At 41.8% G+C, this 26,469-nt stretch overlaps 1 protein-coding gene across 1 annotated transcript in view; it reads right to left on the bottom strand.

Annotated features, from left to right (window-relative positions):
* The window catches only part of tmem104 (transmembrane protein 104), a 56,211-nt gene that overhangs the window by 13,191 nt on the left and 16,551 nt on the right, over positions 1 to 26,469 (bottom strand). The window contains exons 8-9 of the mRNA XM_040118674.1: positions 25,472 to 25,568; positions 3,565 to 3,658 (exon numbers count right to left, since the gene is read on the bottom strand). Coding sequence (XP_039974608.1) covers positions 3,565 to 3,658; positions 25,472 to 25,568 — 191 coding nt within the window. The remainder of the gene's footprint in view (positions 1 to 3,564; positions 3,659 to 25,471; positions 25,569 to 26,469) is intronic.

Raw genomic sequence — 26,469 nt, forward strand, 5'->3', positions numbered from 1 at the left:
CTATTAGACGAGCTCTCTGCGCCTCTCAAAGTTGGGGAGGTGGCGTTCTGGCGAGCTGACAAGGATCCCTCCTGCTTACAGTGGGCAGCAGGCGGGAAGTGAGGAGGCTGACTGCAACAGGTTGCAACATTATTTACCTTCCCATGAATCTGTCAATATAAATATGCAAGGAAAGTATGCGCTGACAACGATGACTAGCTATTTTACTTCGCGTTTATATTCACACTGTCTGTTTTAGTGTTATTTTGATTTGAGTTATCATACATGTGGCGCAGAGGTTTTTGGTGCAGTTACACAATGCATTTGAAATATACTGTAAATCGCCACTAAACTACTATTAGTCCAACTACTAAATTTACCTGGCTATAAATTTAAAGAGTCAAAACCCAGACGAAGCCTGGTGACATTAGTGGTGTACCATGGTTTTGTTTAAATTCACAAATGCCAACTTGCCAGCGATGATTCATCAAAAAGGTTAACGTAACGTGCTGCAGTGAGTAATGATGTTTGTTGTACGCAGCTCCATTCAACCCTCAAATGTACAAGATTTTGGCTCGTTACTACACAGAGTGCCGACAACATGGACATAAAGGTTAACAAGCGCTTGAAAATTCACAAGGCAGTGAAAGATGGCCGGTCGGTGTGGATGGCGCTTGAGTCTTTCAGTGATGGTGGGAGGATGGTGAACCGTAGATGGAGTTTCCCAGGTAATCAATAACAAAAATGTCAGGTATATAAATGCTTTTCTTTCCACCAAGGAACTCTAGGTTCTTATGGAATGCCCTCACAAAATACCCCGCATTCAAATACTTGGGCAAATACATGTAAATAGGAGGATGGGCACAGTGTCAGACTTTGAGCACCCTGGTCTGTAGTGTCCATCACAATGGTAATTCTTGCTTTTTTCCAGAGGAAAATCCAGTAGTTCTGTCTTTGAATAGTGGGGATGTATTCAAGCTTAAAGAGGGTGTTAAGTTGCTCTCTAAAGAAGTGAATCATCATCATGACATTATGTGCCACTTCATAAACACTTCAAAGGTTGATGTTGTATTGTTCAGCTGTTTTTCTTCTGTTTGTTTTTTTTTTAATTAACACAATTTAAATTGTTTAAGATACGATGCAGTGACAAACCAAAAATTGTACTTTCCATTGTAAAGTAGGTACAATTGAGTGGCACGGTGGGGAAAAAACAGAAAGTGACCAAATGAGTTCTGGGTTGAACAAATGGTGCCATGCTGACCCGTGCTAATGACTACTCCATTGAAAATCCCAGCATGTTACAGGCAGCGCAGCAGCAGGCAGTCACACCATCACTCATGTTTGATGTAAAAAACAGGGCTCACTGGACAAGAAGGTGACTACAGTTGATGGGCAACAACCGTGACAAGGCCGGCGCCGAGGGCAGGAGGCAGGGCCCCGACGCACCAGCCAGCTGCTAACCCTGACATCCAGCGCACCATGTCGTCACTCAGGGGGACTGGACAGGAGGGGAGGGGCGGCCTTATGTCTGCAGAGTGTTTGGTGTCAGTGGTTATCAATAAAACAGATGCTGAGACCCAGGGACACAAGAACAACCAAACCGACTTGAGTAAATCAATCCTGTATATTTAAAAACTGTATTTAAGTGACACTCCAACCAGAGTTAAAAGTTCCCTCCTTTAGTGAACAGTGGCTGTGATCAGCTTGAAGGATCAGAGCCAACGGTCAATATTAATGACCTCACAGAATACCTAATGGACAAAACAGGCCATGAGTTCTTTACATTTTTAGAACATGGCCAAGAAAAATCTAAGGATTAAGAATCAGCTACTCTGATTCCAAGCATTACACAGGGTTATTACCCCTGTTCTTAAAAGATAATTCTATTACTAATTGGGTCTTTTTTCTTAATTTCGTCCATCATCTTTATCCCTCATAATTACACTGTAGATGTTTATGATGTGGGAAAACTGAAAAGTCGCTAAAGCAGAGCAGGACAGGTGAAGAAACACGAGCAGTCAGAGGATCAGACGGGTTGTAAACAAGCCAACAGTTACCATTTTATTTGGAGGTAAATTTGAAAGTTAGCACATCTGAAATGTTTTTTTAGAACCGATTACTGCATGGAAAAACTGTGTGCACAGAACTATGGTATGTACAGTAGGTCAAAGCTGAGGCAGGAGGTGGGTCTGTGAGCTGTAATGAATGTTTAAAACCAACAGTTTTGGCTGTCTTCTCTTCAAAATAAGTTTGACTATCCTGGGAGTTTACAAACGCTGTGATCGCCTGACTGATCTTGATTTTTGTCTGCTGGTTTTTTGGAGACCTTCTAGGTTTACACTGAGATATTTGTGTACTCATATAAAAGCTTAGGAACAGGCAGGAAATCTGACCTGACACAGTATGCCAGAGATGAATGCCACTGAAGGTCATCTGGTAAACATTTCACCAGAAATTCAGAGGTGGGTCTTAACGGTTCTGATTAATCTCTTTGGTATATTTTTTGGCTCTATTTTACATTTCCTCAGAGAAACCAGTGAAATACCGGATATAAACACACGGCATGAGAACTAATTTAACTATGCTGATGTAAGATATGTAAATTTATAACTAGTCCTGTGTTCACAGTACTTTTCACACAGTATTACAACAAAAGGACGGTCTGTATGAATTCTGTGACGTGTTGCATGTCATTTGAATTTCTCTTATCACTTTTGCTCTTGCTAAATACGATAATATACAACAATGATTCTCAGGAATGAAAATCAGAACGATGTTCTTCTAGATTTTAAAATCTAAATCTAATTTTATGTATTTTACTGTTGGATCTCTGAGCATGCGTTTTCCTCGCGTTGCCGCACAAGTACATGGAGGAAACGTCAAGCTTCCCCTAGAGCCATTTTCAATCATCAGCCAGTGCTGTAAAGAGCCCCGCAAATGCGACACAACCAGTCGGTCACATAGAGAGCCAGGGAGGGGTGAGGAGAGATGGGGAGGAGTGAAAGGCGCAGCTGAAACCCCTGTATTATTCAGCCAGCCACTGGACAGTGGGTGGATGCCGCTGCGTTTGTGTGTTGTTTACGCGAGCTAGCACAGGGCCGTGCGGGGTTGGCGGGAGCACAACGATTCAGTGGTGTTGTGATTTTAACAGCAGGCCCAGGACGGGTGGTTTATTTTCGTCCGTCACCCTGTGAGTGACGGTCCAATCGAGCTTGGGAGGGGCTGTCAAGCCTGTCAGGCTGAGGAATGAGAGGAGATGAGAATCAAACACACAGAGCAGGACCAAACCATGATGGACAGACCTGAGTACGGCAGCCACCATGGCAAAGGCGGGAGGGGGGGGGAAGAATGGGAGGAGACATCTAGAAAATGGAAATACGTGTAGGTATAGAAAAATAGGAGGCAGAAAGAGAGGGCTGGAAGAAAGCAAAAGGAATCAGGAAAAACGAGAACGAATGGTGAAAGTCAAAGAATAATGCCATGTTTGAAGAACTCAAAATCTTTGAAGTCCTAAACCTTCAACATATCAGTAAACTGAATCATCAGTGTTATTGAGGGAATACTGTAGGATTTGTTTAGTCTTACCAATCCAGCGCATGAATGAGGTGAGGATCTGGAGATATTTGGTCTTCTGAGCGTTGAAGAAGGTAAAAGGCCCCAACAGAACAGTGAAAATGCTCTGCAGAGAGATAAAGAAAGGACATGGTGAATACTTTCATTGCTGTAAGAGACAAAACATGTCTTACCAGCTCAAGGTAAGACAGCCCTCTTGCCATCGGCACTGTGGCATCATCCCACTTTTGCGCGTTTGCTTGACCACTGTTCATTTCAGCTTGCAGCTCTGTTTTTTGACTTGCAGTGTTGATACTTCCCTGACGTGTAATTTTAAAAACACCAGTGGAGACGCATCTTTCCCAAAGTGCCGTGAAAATCCCATCAGCACTCTCAAGGAGAACAGATGAACAGGAGGACCAATCCCCAGTCCAAACAAAATTTCAGATCCTCTCACGCCCCAGCTTTGTTTGCCTATCAGATCCTTTCTTTATCAAGAGCTGCAATCAGAGGCAGCGGCTCAGCTACTGTAGCTCCAATTCCATCGGCTCCCCTCGCTCCTCCTCCTCCGTGCATTCCTTCCCTCCATCCCCATTCTCTGACTGCACAGCATGAGAGGCATGTGACCACAGTCGCAGTCACTTGTGTGCCATTTAAATCTCAAGAGCAGCCTGCGGGGTTTCAAAGAGGGACCTTACTCTCCCATCAAGCGCACACTTACATGCATACCTCGGGGTGAGGACACTGAAGTATAGTGTTGGACATGAGGTAAAAAGCAGAGAGTGGACAGAAAAACTCAACGCTCAAATATATGCCAGTTGTAGAGCTTCCAGAGTGACTTTTCTAGTGCTCAGAAAAATCTTCAAACGCAGCAAAAAATTATTTCAGCAATTATGAAGACCAGGAATCTAATTTGTAATTAAAAAAAAAAAAAAAAAAAAATCAAGCATGTTATTCGTAATATGCCTCAAAGAGTTTGGCATTTTGAGAAGCCATGAATAGATATCACTAAAAGACATGGTCTAGATAGAGCGATAGATGGATAGATAGATAATATCTGTGTATTATTTTAAGCACATAAACTTTCACTTAACACGAGTGTAAGTTGTTTGTACAGAATTAGACACATTTATAAACTAAGGTCCAGGGAGCATTGATCAAAAGAGCAGTTTTGGACAAGGCTATGCTTTAAGTTAGTCAGTTATTCCATAATGGACCATGCAAAAGTACAGTACACAACAGGTCGTTTCCTGTGTTTGAACTAGAGAATTAGGGAACAAGGGAATTTCAGACACCGCCAGAGGCAGCTATTGTTTCCAGGTGGACAGATGGACAGCTGAGAGATCTGTGGGGGTGAGAGGGAAAAAAATAACAACAGCCTTTAGTTGTGCTGAATAATGATGATGCTTATGTGTCTATATATTCAAATATTACCAACTGTCTTCTTTGCTTAGTGCAGCCTAAGCCCAAGAGGAGCCAAAGCATAAATCTGCACACCCACTGGAGGTAATGAAGGAATCATTATGAGGAGAGATGTGTCTGCAGAAGACGGTGAATTTAATGGCAGCTGGCTGACAGACAGCAGTATTTTAGCCCCGAACGGTTCGGCACAGCCTTTGCCAGCACCTCTGCTTTCTGTGCAAGGATCACTTTCTAAACCACAGCAGGACATCAACCTGGGCCCAAGTTTAGATACAGTATATTTATGTTTGAAACTTATTTGTTGTGCTTGACGAGGATGGCTTATTGAGTTCCTGATATAGTGACTGAATACATGGCACTGCTACAACTACCGACCAGCTCGGCACTTGGAGAGCGTCAAATCATTGTTTCCGTTTATGTCGACCTCACTGAAGAAGCTGTACTCTCAACACAGTCTGCAGAATACATAAGCAGGCAGAAGGTTGACAATGCGGATGCAACACAATGAGCTACGGATCAAGCTAAGTAAAAAAAAGTGGCCTACAAACACTAAAATATAAGATTAAATAATAAAAAAAAAAATTTTATTTTTAGACACGCTGCATGTTTTTAATGTTCTACAATGATTTCCCGTTAAAGTGTAAATATAATCTTTTAGATTTTTAGATACCTAATTCGTTTTTTTTGCAGTGATGAAGATTTTGTAGAAGCAGAATGGGAAATTGTTTGAAATTTTTTTTAGTACTGGTGCCAAAACAAAACTGCACGTTTCGGTAATGATACAAAAAGAAACACGTATCCAGAAGCCGCAGTTTGATGGAATACAAACATGTTTGGTCTACAGCCGACAATATAAAAATAGCAAGTCATCCTGACTGAGATCAAGAAGTATCTGTTCCTAGAATGAGTAAACAAGAGGAAGAATCCGACCAACTGTTCGATGCATTTGATTTTTGATTCTCAATGCTATAGAAATATTTTATGGATATTTAAGAATTACTGATGTACTAATGTTTGATGCCCAGCCCTACATCAAATAACTTGATTTTTCATACCTTTATAGCGTAAACTAATAAGTCATAAATAGTCTATTTCCTACTATGTTTTTTGCGCATTTTCTACAATTTACGTCACCTTGCAAATACCACTACTGACCACCTTTTTCAAGGCATACCCTCATTTTTATGTTGATCCAAAAGACCTTGTTATACTTGGGAAAATGGCTGGCACTAATGTCGTATGTAAAATACTCTGAAGTTAATGGGCTAAATCATGTAAAACCACCAAGATAGTCCATTAACTGGACAATGAAAGCATAAACTAAATGTCAGAGGATGCATGTACTCCCACAGCAGAGACAAGAGAGCCTTGGTCCTCTGAAAAAGTGTTCTCAAGTTCGGTCAGTAGGAATTAGATCAAAGGCACTAAAACTGCAGAGAAAAGAGAGGAGGGCACATAAAACGACTGCATGAGACTGGAAAAGTGGAAGTGTGAGTGGGAAGGTGTAAGGGCATCAGGTGCCGTGTGCTGTGGGGTGACCCACCAGAGCAGAGACAGAAACTGGTAGTGTCACTAGAGGCACAGCCAGCAGGAGATCGCACTTCATCCAGTCCACCTTAAAAAAAAAAAACAACCTTTCAATAGGATCTGGCTGCGAGGCATGAAGGAGGAAGCGTACAAGAGGTAGGTATAGTCCAGGATTGACAACAAACTGCCTTTATTCCTAATTACTCTTCTTTTGTAAGTATATTTTAATTGTATTTTAGAAAGACATGTCCTGCTTTTCCGATCTGTCCCATTTTCAATTACTGTTGTTCCCGTTTCCTGTTAATGAAAATTCCAAGTTTGCTCATTATCTTGCCAAATTTAGGACGATGTACATATCCACAGCATCAGTACAACAACAGTCATGTCAAACTCCCTACAGAAATACTGTTACGACGAAGAAATCATTCCAACCACTTCTTTGCGGCTCCCTTTCATGAAACTGAATTCTTCCTGCACACGTTTCACATTTAAACCTATTCACGATGCAAACAGCAAAGTCTCTCACTTTCCTGATTGACTTTTAATCTAAAAAAGTTCAGGACATGTTGAGTTTTGGTCTTGGTTATCATTCGAATATCTCTTTTTTTTGTTTTGTTTTGTTTTTTGTTTATTAAAATTATATTTTTGGCATTTTGTCTTCATGTGAAAGCTCACGTCATAAAAGCAGACGGGAAACAAGGGGAGAGAGAGGGGCATGACACCTTTACCCTTCAGCTACCAGGACACCCATGAATAGCATCTTTTATCTGAGAATTTACAGCATGTATCATCACAAAGTAGTGCAGTTTGTTACAGTTAACAGTTTGCTGTGGAAGGTAGACATTAGCGAACTCCAGACACTTTAGCATAGGCACCCACAGCCAGCTTATAAGAATAAATGTATATGAAGTGTCAGGTCATCTCCTTCTCTGGTCGTTTTCATTCCTAGCTACCACGACGGATGGGAAAACTTTTGATAACGCTCCATGAACCACAGTCTTGTGACTATCTGGCGAGAAACACGCTATCTATTATATTAATATCACACTGAAAAACCTTAGTTCCAGTTTCCAAGGTTTGCATCAGCTGGAAATGTGCAGCAGTGTCAACTAGAGAAATAAAACTGCCAGACAACAGAAGAACAGGAGATGAATATAACTAGAATTTCATAACGTAGACGGATTGACAATGCAATGCATATATTCATTTAATACTTGGTTCCAGCTGTTCCAGCATTTTCATCTCACTCTTGCTTGCAAGGCCACTACACAGATTTTTGTCTGCGTTTTTTCGTCCTCACCACAGAAACTGCTTACGTTTCAGGCTCAGTTTAATAAATGCCTCAAAAGACAAAAGCAAATTCTGTCAGGAGTAAAGGGGCATGAATCAGTTTTGGCTAGGTGCTTCCCTCCCTTTCCCTCCTGTTCGGCAAGCTGACGGGTTTTGCTCCTCCGGAGCAGCACACTCACCAACGATGAGCATTTCACTTTTGACAACGGAGACATTCTTAGAAATCAGCCATTTTTTCTCCTCAGCATGAGACAACACCTGGCTGGCTGCAATCACACACTTCAGTGAAACGTAATAAAACGGTGAGTCTGAGATGAGAAACTACGAGTTTGACCGAGGCAATGATGGATACAAACACTGAGATCTGTCCTATTACCTCTCCTCAGAGGGTTTGGACTGAAGGTGCATCAGCAAATACTGAAGAAAAAAAGATTCTTGCGTGACCTGCTTTCAATGCAAGGTCACAGGCACTCATTCATTTGCAGAGAGCATGGGAGGTTGGTTCATCACATAAACAATGAATTATCAGTCTATTCTAATAATGATGGACAACTTATCACGTGCAGTGTTCGGTCCAACATGAATTTGATGTTTTGTGGTGACACGTCTCCCTGTGAATGCAAGGATATATGTCGCAACAGTGTGAATTGAACTTAACAAATAGAAGACGAAAAAGAAGAAGCAGCAGCAAACCTATGATCAAAACGTACATGGGTATTTTAGTTCTAGAAAATATCAAACACTTATCAGACTGAATGATTAGCTGAATATTATACAAAGTCTATCCAATAATGTTAAAATAAATAAATGCAACTTCACTGATCGGGCAAAAGTGCTACAACCTGGAACATGGCCCTTTTCATCTTGTATTAATGAATATTTTTTGCTAAAATGAGCAGTTCAGGTAACAAATCTTTTCTGTTCTTAACTCCACTTGCTGTGACAGATAATTGCCCTCTCTTGGGATATAGTTTATTAAGGTGTTTCATTCTCATTCAAAACACAACTTCAGTTCTTTGTGGTGACACCATCGTTACTTTGGTTCCGAGCAACATCTTTGTCGCCACTCCTCATTGACATACCAAGGTCTTATACAGACCATGACCCAAGTCATGGCAACAATCGGAGGGCAACATCTTATCCTTATGTCAGAGCCAGCAAAACTAACCTGGTTTTAAATGTAGGTTGTGAAAACATTTTATTTTTTTTTTTTAAAGGAACAAAATGGGGGTTTGCCAGTGGCCTGGGTCCTGGGGTTTAGGACACTGACCACGTAACCACAACGTTTCCAGTTCGAGTCGGGCTGGGGACCTTTGAGGCCCATCATCCCCCATCTTTCTCCACTAATTTCCCATCAGTTCTCTACCGTCCTCTGTCTCATAAAGGGAATAAGTACCTTTATAAAATGAACAAAATAGCATCAATTTTCCAGATTTTCCAACTTTTCCAGCAGTCTCTGTGACGCTGAAATGTTATAATTTCGAAGTAAGAGATTAATGGGGTTTAGATATGGTGAATGATCTCAATTATGGTGAAAACCTGCAACCAACTGACAACCCAGGCTGTAACTGTCAATCACTTTCAAAGTCTATAAAGACCTGTGTTTTGGATTTGTGCGGATGAGAGGATGCCAATCCAATCCAGTGCCAATCCACTGGTCTCATTAATCACCACACATGTGAGTGTCTCTCCTGAGCCATGTGTTGCGTAGGCTCTTCATCCATCACAGTTGGGCTACATAAGTCAACCCCTGACCGTCCACCCCATTGAATAATTAATCAACATATTTTTCTGTCTTTTTTGGGGGGGGTCAGCCAAACACTGTGATGGCCCAGATGTCCTCGAGCTCTTGGACGTCGTTGCAGCTGAATTTACATCCAAGAGAGCCATGTGAGCGCTTTGTTTATGACGGCTAAGCTGTCCGGCATTTTAATTGTGAAATCACCGTTTAGTTTTAGGTTTTAGCTGTTGTTTGTCTGACGCAAAGAGGGTTAACAGTAAAAGACCCAGAGGGCAAGCAGAGATCAGGGTGCGGACAAAGTCCAGCATTGAAAATCGTAAGTGCCCTGGTGCTTCTATGCAGTGGTCCAGCCTGGACACTGATAATCCCCCCACAATCAAACAGAGAAAGGAGGATTATAATTCACAATCCCCATAGTCCCAAGATCCCTGGCCATTTGTGTCTGATGTTAATCTTTATTCCAAACAGATTTCAAACAGATAATACTGAAACTGCAGGTCCTTATTCATGCACTTTTTTTTTTTTTTTATTATTATTAATTGTGAAAGTAATGATTTTTGATCACTGTCACGGTCACAGTTTTATATTCATTTTCTTGTAAAGAGACGAGTATAAAACTTTAAAGTTGTTATTCTGCTTAATAAGGAGAGCAAAGGGAAGTCGGATGTGATTAAAGTGTAGAGTTCGTGTTGATATAGGAGGGTTTCTCCCAGGATAAAGTAACTTGAACTCGATGCAGGTCGTGTGTGCTAACTTCAACCTGTTTTTTCCTCAAACATCCAAACCTGTTTGTGACTGATTAAGCTACTTCCCAACATTTCCCGACAAAACTCAGTTCTCTTTTCTCTTTTTCTCAGACATTGCCGCCCTGATTAGTAAATGCAAAGTAAATCTCATAGGTGATTAACCAATTATTGTCACGTGAATCAGATGCATCTCAACCCATTCCCATGGAAAGATGACGATTGCCTCAATCATTAAACACGTGGTCTTTTCTGTACAGCATCTCAACTCATTTTCCTTGACGTCCAATAGATCTTTTCATAAATACAGTCCGTCAATAGGGCAGACTCTCTTTATTTCAGGAGAGGCAGCTTGCCTCCACTGTAATGTAATGGAGAAAATCCTGTATTTCTGCTTTACAGTCATCTCACCTTCTATAATTAACAAGATTTCTCAAATGTGGAACAAAACTCCCGGTGCTTTCAGTCACATTAACACAATTTGCATGACATACTGTAACACTGCCTCTTTTGGTGAACTATAAAAACAATATAAATGCCATCTTTCACAGCAGAGACATAGGCTATATACTTGCAATGAGGACAAGTCTGCACCAAGTGACACACAGATCTAGGATGCTTCCTCACCAGCAGAATAGCTGCAAAAACTGCAATAATTCAAGACTTCTACAACTGCACACACCATTTAACTTAACCTTGAACTGAGACCTTGAATGTATAAAATATAGAACCAAGCAATCTGAGACTTTTTTTCAACCGACAGTTTGACAGAAATTAAGACACTACTTATATTACCACAATTTATATTTGTTGTCATCAGGACCGGTGGAAATTAATCAGCCGTGAGAAATTAACCAAGTAATTGATACATATTTAAATGTCTAAAAGCCCAGCGATACTCTATATATTCTATGTGTGTGTTCATGAAAAAAAAAATTCAGGAATCAAAGTCTAAAGAAGACAATTTATTTAGATTGCCAGACAATATTTCATCTTAACGGTTCTAAACAAAATAAAATGCTGTGTGACCTCATGATGCCGAGCAAAACGACGCTTCAGCTACATCATACACAGGATGTAATGAAGTATTGGATGTTATGGGGCAATGCATTGCCTTGTTGACATGTATGATAAAAGACTTGAGGGGAAACCTGACCGCGGTGGTATGCAATAGAAGTGGCTTAAAATAGGCCATAAAAGCCCAGGAGATACGTACAAACCCTTATGATAGCAATAACAAGCCAACTGAACACACAGGCAGCAGGGAGGAAAGGGAAGTCAGACAAAGATGCTCACAACATGATTGTGGGGGGTTGGTGTTGTGAGCAGAGGCAGATGATATAGAGGGGAGCAGAGACGGTGCCTGCGAGGCAACACTATGCAGTTAAAACCATATTGGAACTATACGTTTGTCAGGATGACAGAGAGTCTTCCTTCAGAGTCATTAATCAGCAGCAAACATCTCCATCATGTAGACTTGATTAACATAAATAAATAATAAAAGAATGGATGAGTAAAATTATTTGACTTGTCATATTTCAAGAACCAATTAATGAAACCAATTAAGATGGTTCCATTCTGCTTTATGTTCCCCTTATCGGGAAAAAAATTAACTGGGTGTGGTTAACATTGTGTAGGAATGCCAACATGCAGCCTCTAGGTGATTATGCTTGCTAGGTGACAATGTAATTAATAACAATTAATAACAGGATGAGCGCACTTTGGCAAAGAGCGCAGAGCTGAAATGACTGCTCAATGAATCATAAGTCAACTGACAAAACAATTTGATAGCTACTTTGATAATCGAGTAATTGTTTAAGTAAAATTTGCAAATATTCTCTGGTTTCAGCTTCTCAAATGTGACCATTTCGGTTTTATGTCATTGTGAACTGCATATCTTCACACCGCAGTTTCAAGCAAAACAAGCAATTTGGAGAAGTGACCTTGGGGTATGAGATTACGATGGCCATTTTCAATATTCACTGACATTTTTCAGAATAATCAATTAATTAATCAAATAATTGTTAGGTGCCAGTGTAACAGAGTGACAGAGCCTTGGGCATGAAAAAAGAACGAACCAACAGGATTTGACAGAAATTAAGACACATGGTTTAAATGTTATGTAGTCCGTTTAATGAGGACAAGTTCATTTGTAGGTGCAGCTAATGAAAGACTCCAGACATTAAATCTTTTCTACATAATAAACAGCATGAATGATGCTGTGATTATATAAAGAATGACAGAACCGCAGGAACTGCATGGTCAATTTACAACAGATTCAGGTTAAAAAACATAAATAAATAAATAAAAAAGTGCACACGCCTCAACTCGCTTTCTACAACTCAGCCTTTTACTATAGTTCTTTAATGTTTTGGGGAATATTTGCTGCGAACATGGCTCGAATTGGGTTTCTGGGTAATGACCAGTGCAGGAAAGTCCAAGTCAACAACAATGGAGGAAAGCAGGAAGAAATAAGGGAATGTAAACCTAAATGCGAAACTGGCAACATCTTGAAAGACATGGTTGAACATCTGCCTTTCTTCTGTGTCTCTCTTCAGTGTCTGCAGGGGTTTTACAAATGACCCTCCTCCTAGGGGCCTTTTCTGAAAGCGTTAACAGAGCATCAAAACGCGTGACAAGTGGTGGTCAGGTAAGCTGGACTACGCTTTTTGCTGACTCGGGGTCTAGAACAAAAACACCATCACTTCAACCCCCACAGGACCCTGTACATTCATAAGGCTGATGAGTAGAAGACACTGGTCTGAATTTTTTTAAAAACCTAATCGTAAATATTATTCACGAATGACAGATTTAGGGTGAATATCATGTTCATTTTTCCGAGTGTGTGCATACAGTATTTTATGTTTTACAAGACAGGCATAAAGAATGAATAGAACAGGGCTTATCTACTGCCAACAGAAGCCTCTCCATCCATCTCTTGTGTGACCATCTCTGTCAGCTCAGCATACTGCTCCCACCCCTTTGGGTCTTTGGGTCAACATCAAACTACAGAATTTCAACTTCCTCAAAAACATACACACAGAAAGTACCCCGCAACGAAACTCAAACACACACACACACACACACACACATGCTCACACACAGTATATATGAATAAATAATGCTGTCTCTCTCTGAACGTGCCTTGCATCCAAAAGACAGCTGATGCAGGCTTCAGGAAGCCAGTGAACCAGACTGTGGATGACCTGTCAGGCCTGGTCCAACTCACTGGAGGTCCCTCAGCCAGTTTGTTCAAGTCTAGGTTCTGACATAGCCAAGCACATAAAACATATTGTTCTCATCTCAATAATTGGCGAGATGAGTAGAGATATCTCTATCAGGGCAGATTTTTGAAGGATCGTTATTGGCCAACAAAGCCAATCAAAATCGGAGTCTTTCTTCATTGAACTCTACTCAGTTTTGTCCAGCTGAGCCCTTTGGATCGCTGCTTACGACAGCCCACAGTGTGAGCCTTGTGGTGCATATACAAGTGGAAATACGATTGTGTGAATGTAAAAATCATTTGGGCACACCAACGCAAGCGACCATCATTTCTAACATCGGGGTTGGCCAGATACACAGATTTGCCAAACATTGGCGCTTATGAAGCTGCACAGTTGGTTCATCTCCTCATAGAGGCCAGGATCATTCACTCGTCCTTCCCTATAATGATACTACTAGCAAGAAACTGTGTCCTCGTTAAATGACCTAAACACACCTGGACTCAATTTCTGTAATTATCATGACCAGTAGTAAATTTACTACTGAGCATTTTTGCAGCGCTACTTTACAACTCGATGTATGGGAATTTTTTTTCTCAGTAATAACAAGTCCACTTTAATAAAAGCATCTGCATTTTGATCTTTAAAAACTACAACGGTCAGTGGTCTGGCTTAATTTTTAACTGTAAATGTAGATGTTGAGGACACAGTCCACCCACAATGGAAAAACTGAAGGAAAATGCAAAAACTGAATAAAATAAAGGGAACAATAAAAAAAATCTGAATAAAATCTCAGAAAATACTAAAGTCTAGATGGCTGGATGTGAAAAATCCCATTGAAATAAGTACAATTATAGACAAACTCCATTACAGCTTTCATTTCATTTGCTGTTGGTGAAAGTGAAACACATCCAACACAGTAGCCTACACGGTTAATTAGGTGTGTGGCCCTGGAGACTGAAGATAAGACTGTAATGAGGGGGAGGTAGACAACTCAGACAGAAACAGAGGTGAAGGAGGGATGACGTGAGGGCAGAGATGCAAGGGGAATGTGTCATCTTGTTTCCAGAGACAAAGTGCAGGGCCAGTCAGAATATTTTATACTCTGAATAAATATGGATCACTAAATGAAGCAGCCAATAAAACAAAGATTGTAAAATTTGGGGGTTCAATTCTGACTCGGGCCACTATGCTAAAAATTGATACAGTCCAAGGACTTTGGATAATTTCACCCACCAAGAGTCTGGGAAGATTAACTATGTGACATTCAACTTTAGACCATAGAGCAAACCTGATGGAGAAAATATGGAGCAGAGACGCCTTTATTTCACTGCAGTGCTACTAAATCAAACAGTCTCATCAATGTCATCCAAAGACTGTTCCAATATGCAGGCAAAATTAATGCGCAGGCTGCACTGTTTGTGGCAGAAGTCATGTGTAAAAGTTAATCACACACTGGTCATCTGCAGTGTGATTTAGCCGGTGATTAGTATTTTCCACTTCCGTGATTTTAATAACAGCAAAAAGTTTTTCTGCAGAGAGCTCTCACCTCCCAGTAGCAAGGTCACATTTACCTTGGATCTCGTTTAAACTCAAACTCAGGCTGAAAATCAAGCAAAGCTAATTCAGAAAAGCAAAAACTAAGAAAAGCAGTTACACATCGCAACCCTTGTCCTACGAACATGGAGCATCTTTGCGGCCTGTACGTCCTCACACAAACATTAACAATTCACGGAGCGAGGTGTCTTATAACTACTCCTTGGCTTCATAATGTGGTTATACTTCACAAAACTACTTGCTGCAGACTTTATGACTTTGAACAAGCTCCTGTCTCCAAGATATTTGCCTAATTAAAAGCCATAAAAGGCAGTTGCGCTCCTCAAAAAAGAAGCCATTACACACCAGTAATATGGTAAAAATAACAAGCAACAGGACACAGTGAAGATTTATGACAGGCTTGGGACATATCTGGGGAGGAAATGAGAAATGATGATTTGCCTGTGGTTTAATAGGACGATGGACTATTGTAAAAGGGAGACAGAGGAGGAGGAGGAGAGGAGGAGAAATGGAAGGGAGACCGCAATTACAGTACAGGACACTTTCCTCCCAAACTAGACAGATGAAAAATAAAAGAATACATCAACAAAGAAAATGTTTTGTGAAAGTGCTTTATGTCAAGACGTAATTGAAAGAAAATGTGTGGATATTTAATTCTCCACTTTGGACAAGGGCACGATGGGTCAGTGGACAGCAATTAAGCAGCTGTTCCCAAAGGAGCGACTACAGAGCACCATGACCCAACCACCCGAACCATTCAGAAAGACACTGAGGTTGGCTGCTGCTCCGGTGGCAAACTACAGAACACGAAACCCACTGTCATGCAGCCGGACGCGTAATGAGTTCAAGGTTACACTGGGGCTCAATGTGGACGGCTATTGTCAACCTTTCTGCATTTTACACGTGGCCACGAAGCGCTGTAAATTTCATGGAAATCACGTTCATTTGCCTTCAGCAAGTGAGATCACTGCAACACTCTGAAACGTCCTTGCGTTCGGCCTGTAGATTTGTCTCCCCTCCGTGCCAACCCTCACTCCAAAAAAGAAAGGAAGTCAGTGAATGGACGACTGAGGTACATTCACTTTATCTTACCCCCCGAGGAGAGATACACACAAACAGCTGGGTTTCATGAAAAAATTGTCACAAAACTTAGGTATATGACAGGTGGGAATAGAGTAGCACGATTATTTTTAAAAAAATTAAATAATAATCACTGGCTGGAATATATTCAGAGGCAAGCGGCAGCAGCAACGTCACCAGGAGGTCTTAATTTTAATAGAAAACGCAACCCGGCTGCAAATATATTTCCTTCAAAACCTGTTAGTTGTACAGTATATAAATGGAATTTCTAGAAGACGGGGTTTGAATTGTCCCATGCAGTACGCTTCCTGGTTACCATTTTTAACCAAACAAATCAAGGGGATCTGTATCAAAATGATCAGTTTATGTAAAAGAATACTGCTGTCAGCCGATACATAACATTGTATTATAACAAAAATCAAATACATCCATGAGTATATCTGACAACGCATCTACAGTAACTGCTAATTTCTTGAGGATAATGTCGGGGCAGCAAGTCCTCCAAATTAAACAACAAGATACGTCATTTGTAAGCATTTTATGATCTGACATCCCTGTTGGCAGGACGACGCCATTTGTCGGCGTCTTCAAAAACCGTTCACGTGTGCCGTTTAATGATATGACAATGCTGTGGTTAAGGTTTGGTAGGCTCAGTGACACAAATGACTTGGTTAGGGTAACATTGTGGTTTGGGTTAAAATGACTATTTTACACACGATTTCCTCCCGACAAACAAGAGTAATTACCGTGGCACACACACACACACACGCACGCACGCACGCACGCACGCACCCACACACACACGGACACACACACACACACACACTCACACACACACACACACACACACACACACACACACACACACACACACACACACACACACACACACACACACACACACACACACACACACACACACACACACACACACACACACACACACACACACACACACACACACACACACACACACACACACACACACACACACACACACACACACACACACACACACACACACACACACACACACACACACACACACACACACACACACACACACACACACACACACACACACACACACACACACACACACACACACACACACACACACACACACACACACACACACACACACACACACACACACACACACACACACACACACACACACACACACACACACACACACACACACACACACACACACACACACACACACACACACACACACACACACACACACACACACACACACACACACACACACACACACACACACACACACACACACACACACACACACACACACACACACACACACACACACACACACACACACACACACACACACACACACACACACACACACACACACACACACACACACACACACACACACACACACACACACACACACACACACACACACACACACACACACACACACACACACACACACACACACACACACACACACACACACACACACACACACACACACACACACACACACACACACACACACACACACACACACACACACACACACACACACACACACACACACACACACACACACACACACACACACACACACACACACACACACACACACACACACACACACACACACACACACACACACACACACACACACACACACACACACACACACACACACACACACACACACACACACACACACACACACACACACACACACACACACACACACACACACACACACACACACACACACACACACACACACACACACACACACACACACACACACACACACACACACACACACACACACACACACACACACACACACACACACACACACACACACACACACACACACACACACACACACACACACACACACACACACACACACACACACACACACACACACACACACACACACACACACACACACACACACACACACACACACACACACACACACACACACACACACACACACACACACACACACACACACACACACACACACACACACACACACACACACACACACACACACACACACACACACACACACACACACACACACACACACACACACACACACACACACACACACACACACACACACACACACACACACACACACACACACACACACACACACACACACACACACACACACACACACACACACACACACACACACACACACACACACACACACACACACACACACACACACACACACACACACACACACACACACACACACACACACACACACACACACACACACACACACACACACACACACACACACACACACACACACACACACACACACACACACACACACACACACACACACACACACACACACACACGCATCTGATACAACTTTCACCTTACTTTCATAGTATTGGTCATCATTCTTATCAGTAATAATAGCAAAACTGTTTTCAGCAAGTTGATTACTGAGTTCCGGGAACGCTGCGAAATCACTACAACCAAGTTCAACAGGGCAAAAAACAAACAGTCGGACGACCAGACAGGTTTTAAACAAACTCGCAGGTTAGACAAACTTATTTGGAGAAGAAATACAAAGCCAAATCTGTCCATTGTAAACATCCATCACAGATTACAGACCCACTTTGTGCTTCAGCTTTGACTTGCTTTGACTCTTTCCCCTGCACAATGAGGGATTACCACCAACATTTGAGATGCACTCAGTTTCGGTTTTGCATCCAAATGAAGTGGTTTTGATAATCTGGATAAACTGTTGGCTTGTTTAAACCTGTCCGATCATGTGACTGCTCACGTTTCTTGCTCTGTCAGACTTCAATGCAGCAATTTCGCCATGTACCAAGATCTCCGGAATAAACAAATAAGTAATATGATATCGTATTCGATTTTACTTTTCTGGTTTCACTTTGCTGCCCAGTTCTGCTCAGTGTCTGTCGCACAACAAGGGTTAAAGAATATGAAACAAAGAAAGAACGACACACAGTCACTTGAGCATAGAGTGTTAAAAAAAAAAAAACAAAACAAAACTATGCTACTACCTCCATAGTTTGTCCCTTTGGTTACTTTATCCAATATCTGATACGAAGATTGGCACCAAAATGCTCTAAGTCACTAACGGAAAGCAGTGCACTTTACTCATTTTAACACTTTTTACAGAACCTACAATATGTGATCACATAGGAGCATTATTTGAGGTGGACCATAAACTTTTCACCGATAAAAAGTTGGTACAGGTTTTTGTTCGATTGCCAGCGTTTTCATAAATTCTCAACCCACATCTCAACCCCTTATTGATGTTACCAAATCAACAGGACAACAACTAAAACCGGGCTGTTAGGTTTGCTCCTTTCCTGTGTAAAGCTGGTGAAGTTACACTCACCAGTGACACAGGATCTTCTGTAATTGAGAGTGCATCACTTTTGTTGAATCTTATGCCTGTTTACCAAACCCCCAGGACAAGCCTGGCAGGTAAAAATGTGCCAAACCAAACCTGCACCTAGTTTATAATGTTTCACTTTCAGTAGAATTCTTATGATGTATGAATACCCAATACTCTGAATGCTAGAGCAACCGCAAGCGTGCTAGACAGTGCTTTTGGTTCTTCCATCCCACAAGTAGATGCATGAAAGCTATACCCTAATGTTGGCACATCTTTAATGCATGAAAATTCAATTTACGCCAGCCTTCCTCCTCCTTACATGTCTCTCTATTGTTTGTGCTTTTGGAGAAAAACAAGCTTTCCTCCATTAGCTAAACAACCGAATCCTTTATGCGCCATACATTATGCATGCAGTTCGCTGTGTGTAACAGGGTAAAAATGCTGCAGTAAAAAGATGGCATCCACAGGGAACAGGCATCAAGGTCACTGAAATTCCTCTTGGAACCAATCTATATTAGTCAGTTAATTAATCAATCAGCTCTGTATTGAGGAAAGTGGCGGGGTGGGTAATTTCTGCACTCTTAGGGGACGAGCAGCAACTTGACCTGTGCTTAAAATGAACTTTACTTCAATGCTTGAGACAGTGTATGGCTTAATAGACACGCAATGTAATGGAAACATCTGCATGAAAATAAGAACTGAACAATGCAGCGTAAGCATCATCTGCCTTTGATCTCATATACTGCATGGATTTTCCATCACTCCCCACATACTGAGGGAACAATAAATCAGCCATTTAAAATTACACTCGCCGTCCAGCAGGGTGGAGTGTACCAGCCACTGCTTGGCCAGCCACTGTGACAAAGCCCCTGCAGTGAAATTCCAAAAAGAAAACTTAGCAGGGGACAATCAAGGACAGAGACGTTTAATTGAGGTCCGGGGAATCTCTGCTGGAGCCGAACAAAAAACCCAGAAAGGCCCCACTGTTGCAGAGGCCCTTAATCTTTTCAATCAGAGCTGTGTAAAAGGCCAGGATCAACACTGTGGGCTCTGTTATGCAATGGTCTCCATCGTCTCCCTTTCACACCCCCAAAGCCAACATATATTGTAGATATTGGAAGTAAAGCCCCCAGCTGTCCGATTAGGCAGCGAACGTGAGAATCGATCAGTGGCAGAGCAGATCACGGTCAATTGATCTTCTTTAGAGCTTTCACAACCTCGGAAGAAGAAAATGGCCGTCGTGGCATGTCCACCGCTGATGGTGCTGCTGTGGGAAGTCAATACTGATTAAGTCAAAGACCTGACATGATGAAATATCAAGTGGGCTACTGTGGCTTATTATCACCAAGTAATTAGTCAGTCTCTGTGAATTTAGCACTGAGGTCTTTAGAAAAATGACAACGCGTATTATAATGAGACTTCAATGTGCATTAGAATACCAACATCACTCCGTGGTGGCTTGTGGCCTTTGAAGGCTGAGTAAAACTCAACATGACAGATGCGTCGCTGTGAAGATCACAGGTAGAATTCAGCTAATTTAACTCTGTGGAAGCCACACATTTATCCCAGTTTCCCTCTAGGCTGGGTTTGAGTGTCAAGACTGACACGCAGCTGATGTGACTGACACATGACGAGGGAACGGGCTTGAGGTGTGGAAGTAAAAAAAGAAACTGTGATGCCTGGAAACACACTAGACTCAATCACGCCATCCCTGTGTTAAAGTGGGAAACAAGGGTCAGGCGATGAAGAAAGCAACTCTCGGTCCAAGAAACTGGAAACAACCGGCTGGAAAAAAAAAAAAAAAAGACCGGCCCGATGGATGCACACTGAAGTTACTAACAAATTGCAAATAGTGTCAAAACTCAAAAATAGACTAAACTAGATTTGAGGCTGAATGTTTGTCTCACTTTGCCTCGCCGCCGTAGTGCTGTTGGTAAAGGCCTACCCATATGTACGGAGATAGCTGTTCTCAAACCTAAAAATAACCGTCAATCTGTTGTGCACTGCGAACAAAGCCCTCCAAACACTGCGGAGCAATCGTCTGGAGGAAACCTGCCACAACTGTTGGGAGAGATTCACGCGTAAAGGTCTAAGGACGACACCGAATAAGGCTGAGAAATGATAAGTCTAGTAATCGTCAGAAAATGTTTTAAAGTGTCAAGGAAAAAAAAAAAAAAGCCAAACGTTCAATTGTTCCTGCTTATTGGGTTTGAAGATGTGCTGCGTTTGGCTGTTTTATATCATTGTAAACTGAAAAGCTTTGGATTTTGGATTGTTGGTTCTACCAAAAATAAAAAAAAAAAAAAAATTACAAGCTTGGGTTCTGGGCTCTGGGAACTTGCAACGGGCAATTTTTTTTCACCGTGTTCTGAAATTTCATAGACAAAAGACAGATTCGTTGATAGTGAATTTAGTGGAAGCCTGAGATGTGACCACTGTGACTTATTTGCGGCGATTCTCAAAATCTGGGCCCTTGAGGCAGACAGACAGTCAAAAATATCCGCAGGTTTTCATATCGAGATGAATTCTGGTAGTGGGAAAGGGGTGAGTAAAAGCATCTTAACTCCTGTGGACAACATTAATCCTGAAGGACTCACAAGAGAGAGCCTCCATCCATCAATACTACATCTCTCTCTGTCCGAATTCAGTCTGACATCAGCCTCCCTTCCCTGTCCGCTCTTTGCCTCTCTTTCCCTCTCCCTGCACAAATCACCCACACAGGGATTAAGGCTCTTTATAGCAACACCATAATCAGGCTGCTCTTTAATCTCTCGAAATTTTCTAAACTCTAAAAATGTTATGGCTGCAGTAATGTCTCTAGCATTACTCCCAGCGATTCCCATGGACACAACCAAGCAGCTCCCCTTTCGCCGCACGGCCCAAACATGACACTGCTACTGGCCTCCATTGGTGCATATTAATTCACACTACAGTACAGTGCAGTGAAATGTAGTTCATTAAATAGGAGTTAAAGATGTTTATCCCAATACTATTGCACAGAAATGTGAAATTCTAACACAAACAGGTTTACAATATTTTTCCATCGCCATAATATGCTCCCACCATGCTGCTAAAAAAGTAAATATCTGTACTCAAACTAGCACGACGCCATAAAAACCGAAGTCGTGGAGTCATGAGAGTATGGGTAACTACTCTGCACTTATTTGTTTGGTGTCTGTCAGGAGACTGCAGCTTCACATATTCCAAGTCTGATGCTGTTTGTACCAGTGTCAATGTTACTCAGCATTTATCTTCCAGTAACTCAGAAATTATCTATGAGTCATTAAGCATACTGCTTTAAAGATATGTGTTTTAAAAAAAAAAAAAAGGTATGAAGGCATAGAGCAGAGTCTGAAGTTTCAAAGTAAAAATCTAAAACACACACCTTCCAATAAAAAAAACAAACAAACAAAAAAAACAATAAAGGTCACCATGGCTTGCCTGAATGACCCCTTGAAGCTCTGTACCTCAGGAAGACCTGAAGTACAGAGTGAAAATTGACAGAAATGGACAACACTGTGGAAGAAGGGCACTTTGTCCTTGCAGCTCAATGCAGCTTGCAATGGAAACCCTGAGAATACAAAGGAGCCCACGTGGATCCTGGTTGGGCCAGGTTCTGATAGCTCTTTCCACAGGCTAGCGCACAGCCGAGGAGAAATAGTCAATTATTTAGACTCGTCATTCGGAGCGTGGCTGCAGTGTCTTTAGGCTTGAGCCTCTGACCCCGTGACGGCGCACGCACAGAGCGGAGGGTAGAGATAGTTCAGCCACTGTGCAGTATGCTAGGAGGACCTACTGAATGTTTCATCACAGCTCAGTGATTTCTGACTTATTTAAGGAAAGGTCAACCACAGCTAACTCAATAAATAAATAAATAAATGAATGAATGAATAAATTATAAGAGGATACTGTGAAAAACTCACAACGCCTTTGAGCAGATGGATCAAAAAACAAAAAAACAAAATTCAAAAAAAAAAAAAAATCAATAGATCTTAGATATCCATCATAGAGCATTTAAATTATGACATATTGTACGTAATGTTTATGGACGCTATTTAAATTGTTTTGTTCAACAGCTACATCTTCACTAGAGTTGGGCAGCCAAATCGTGAGACCAAGCAAATAAAATTGAAACAATATAAGTTACAAAACGTCACCGAGAGCACAAACGTATAGGTGTTCAAAATTACCTCAGATTAATGTTTAAGAAACTAGTCAGGAAATGGAAAACTGCCTTTAGGTTTACCTTTAGAAAGTTAAATCGTTTGGCTTAATTCGCATCTGATTTGCTGAGAGAGAGACTAGTTCGTTGATTAAAATAATGATAAAGCAACATGTTATTGTGGCATCATAGTTTCACAATTTCTTTGGAAAATATGACTGTGACAAACATCACTGAAGCTTGACAGGATAGGGACCTCATAAAGCGGACGGGACATTTAATACAGATCTCTGCTCCGGTCCAGTCATTCGCTACCACTGATACTTCACGCATGTGTTTCACAATAAATGCGATTTAAAGTGAAGGCAATGGTAGACCTTTACCGTCAGACTGCGGGTGCCGACGGTGACATTTGTGGTTAGCTAACATTACCAGAGATTCCATATTTCTTTTCTATTACTAAACCTACTGTATACAGTTTCTCCATATATTTAACTAAGCTTGGTAAAGGAGACCGGCTCAGAAAAATTAAGGCTGGCGTTAAAATCTTATTAGTGACTCACTTTTAACAACTGCAGTTAAAAACAAAAACACACAGCAGAGAGCTCTGTTGTTCAGGGTGGCAGTTTTAGCTTGTGCAGGGAAGCAGCAGCATGTGCTTACAGGAGGTTTGTAAGGTCTTTACGTGCTCCCAACACCAGTGAACCCCACAGCAGAGTCAGTGTGCGTTACATGAATTAGACAGGTTGACGTTAACAAAATACAGTCCACAAGCGCACTTGCCTACGAAGCACTTTGGTGTATGAACATCTCCATGTGCAGCTCAGAATAAATGTGTGGTTCCACCCTCGTGTTACCTTACACACAGAAGAATGGCGTCACACGGAGAGGTTTCAGAGTTTAACTTTAAAAAAAATAAGTGCACTGGTAGTGGAGTGGTACTTAACCCTAACCCGAGTATCAGTGTTGCATATCTATTCCCCTAGGCAGTCAGGATGAAACTGGGAAATTAGTCTGCCAAACCGCGAGTGTAAACAAATTGACCGGAAATTACAAATCAGTATTATTTCAGTTTGCTTACATAATCTAAGAGGCTTATCCCACAGGAGATAAAGGAGGGAAAAGTTCATTTACTGGCAAATTATTTGAGGTCGGCTCAAGCCATTAAAATATAAGCAAGGCTAGGGAGAAGAGAGCAGGGAGGCTAAGAAATTATACAGGAGGAGATCAGCACATCTATCACTGTCGCTGTGCAAAGTTAAAGCCCGAGTGGAAATCACAGTTCGGCTCGCTTAAGACTTCAAGGACACGTACAGCTCCTGTGGGCCGCAGAGATAGGGTGTCAGAGGAAGTTTGTGCGACGAAGGGACTCAGAGGACACAAGAAGCTGTCAGAGCTGAATATGACTGAGATGCAGGCGAGGCTTGGCCCATTACGACTTTTTCAAAAAACATGCGCGTAGCTGTGCCGTTTGGGTCAAACGGGGACTCTTACACACCGTCCAGCAGCAACATCACTTTAGAATACCTCCCAAAGAGGAGAAATCCGCCGTGAAAACAAGCTTTACTTACATTGTTCAACGTTTTTAACCTTGTTTTTGGAAAAATGTAATTGTCTTATCTGAAGGTCACGTGTCAGATTAAATTCTTGCCATAACTTGGCAGAGAGAAAGAGTTGTTGGGACTGGAAAAGGGGAGGCAAGCTACAGGTGGGGGTTCTGGCAGACTGCTAGGGGGGTAAAGAGAGGGGAATGCTGCTGGGATGAGGAAACCAGAAACACCAGCTTACCAGAAACACCCTGTACGCATCGTTCCTTGTGACAGAGCCCCAGCACTGGTCTGTGTCGTTGTACTTCACACTTCCAGCACTGCAGGAGTGGTTTCCGCTGCACAGGAACATAAACACAGACACACTTAGCTTCATGTCTAACACCATGTTGCTATCTGAAACTGACGCACACACCGGGTCATCCCTGTCGCTCTTTGAGATCTGTGGTCTGAACGGGCACCAGGGCCTGTCGCGAAACTGTCTCGAGTTGACGCGTTAGCGAAGACACAATCAGATAAATCAGCTAAAGGAAAAGCTGATGTGCGCAGCAGAGGTTGTGAAGACACAAACCCTATCACTGCTGCGTGAGAGGGGAAGCTGTAGTAATATCATCTGGTTCTGCCCATGCCACTAAGAAGTCTGCAATTTCTACCTTAGGGCAAAGAAAACTGCTTCTGAAGTTTCAGTTACATCTCACATTTATTCTTGCTGGGAGGTTAGCGGGGTTTGGACTACAGTGGAGGAGAATTTAATACGATAAGACAGCATCAGTGTGCTGGGCCTCGGGACAGGATGAGGTAGGGTGCCATTGTGACAACAACAATTAGAAGAAGAGGACTTTATGCCAGGAGTTTATACTGTGACTTTTCCTTAAAATCAACACCGCGATTTTATTATGATGAATTAATTCAGTGAAGCAGGAAATGAAAGAAGCTCAAAGAGGAATGAAAAGGTTTTTTTCAAATACTTGTGGAGCGTCAAATGAAAGCAGCAATAACAGTCAAATCATTTAGCTTTGTGCCAGTCCGTTTTTATTTCAATCGTGATTTAGCCTCAGGCTGGGTGGACAAAAACATGACCAACTGTCTGGTTAGGGTCTGGCTGGGCGAAGATGACACCTTAGTGACGTGGACCTACGAAGAGAGGTCAGCCAATAAGAGATGAAGAAGTTTTCCCATTGATCAGGCAGTTCAGTGTGATAAAGATCCTTAAAAAAAAATGACCCGAAGGCAATGTTG

This window comes from Xiphias gladius, chromosome 3, assembly GCF_016859285.1.
Source record: "Xiphias gladius isolate SHS-SW01 ecotype Sanya breed wild chromosome 3, ASM1685928v1, whole genome shotgun sequence".
NCBI lineage: Eukaryota > Metazoa > Chordata > Actinopteri > Istiophoriformes > Xiphiidae > Xiphias > Xiphias gladius.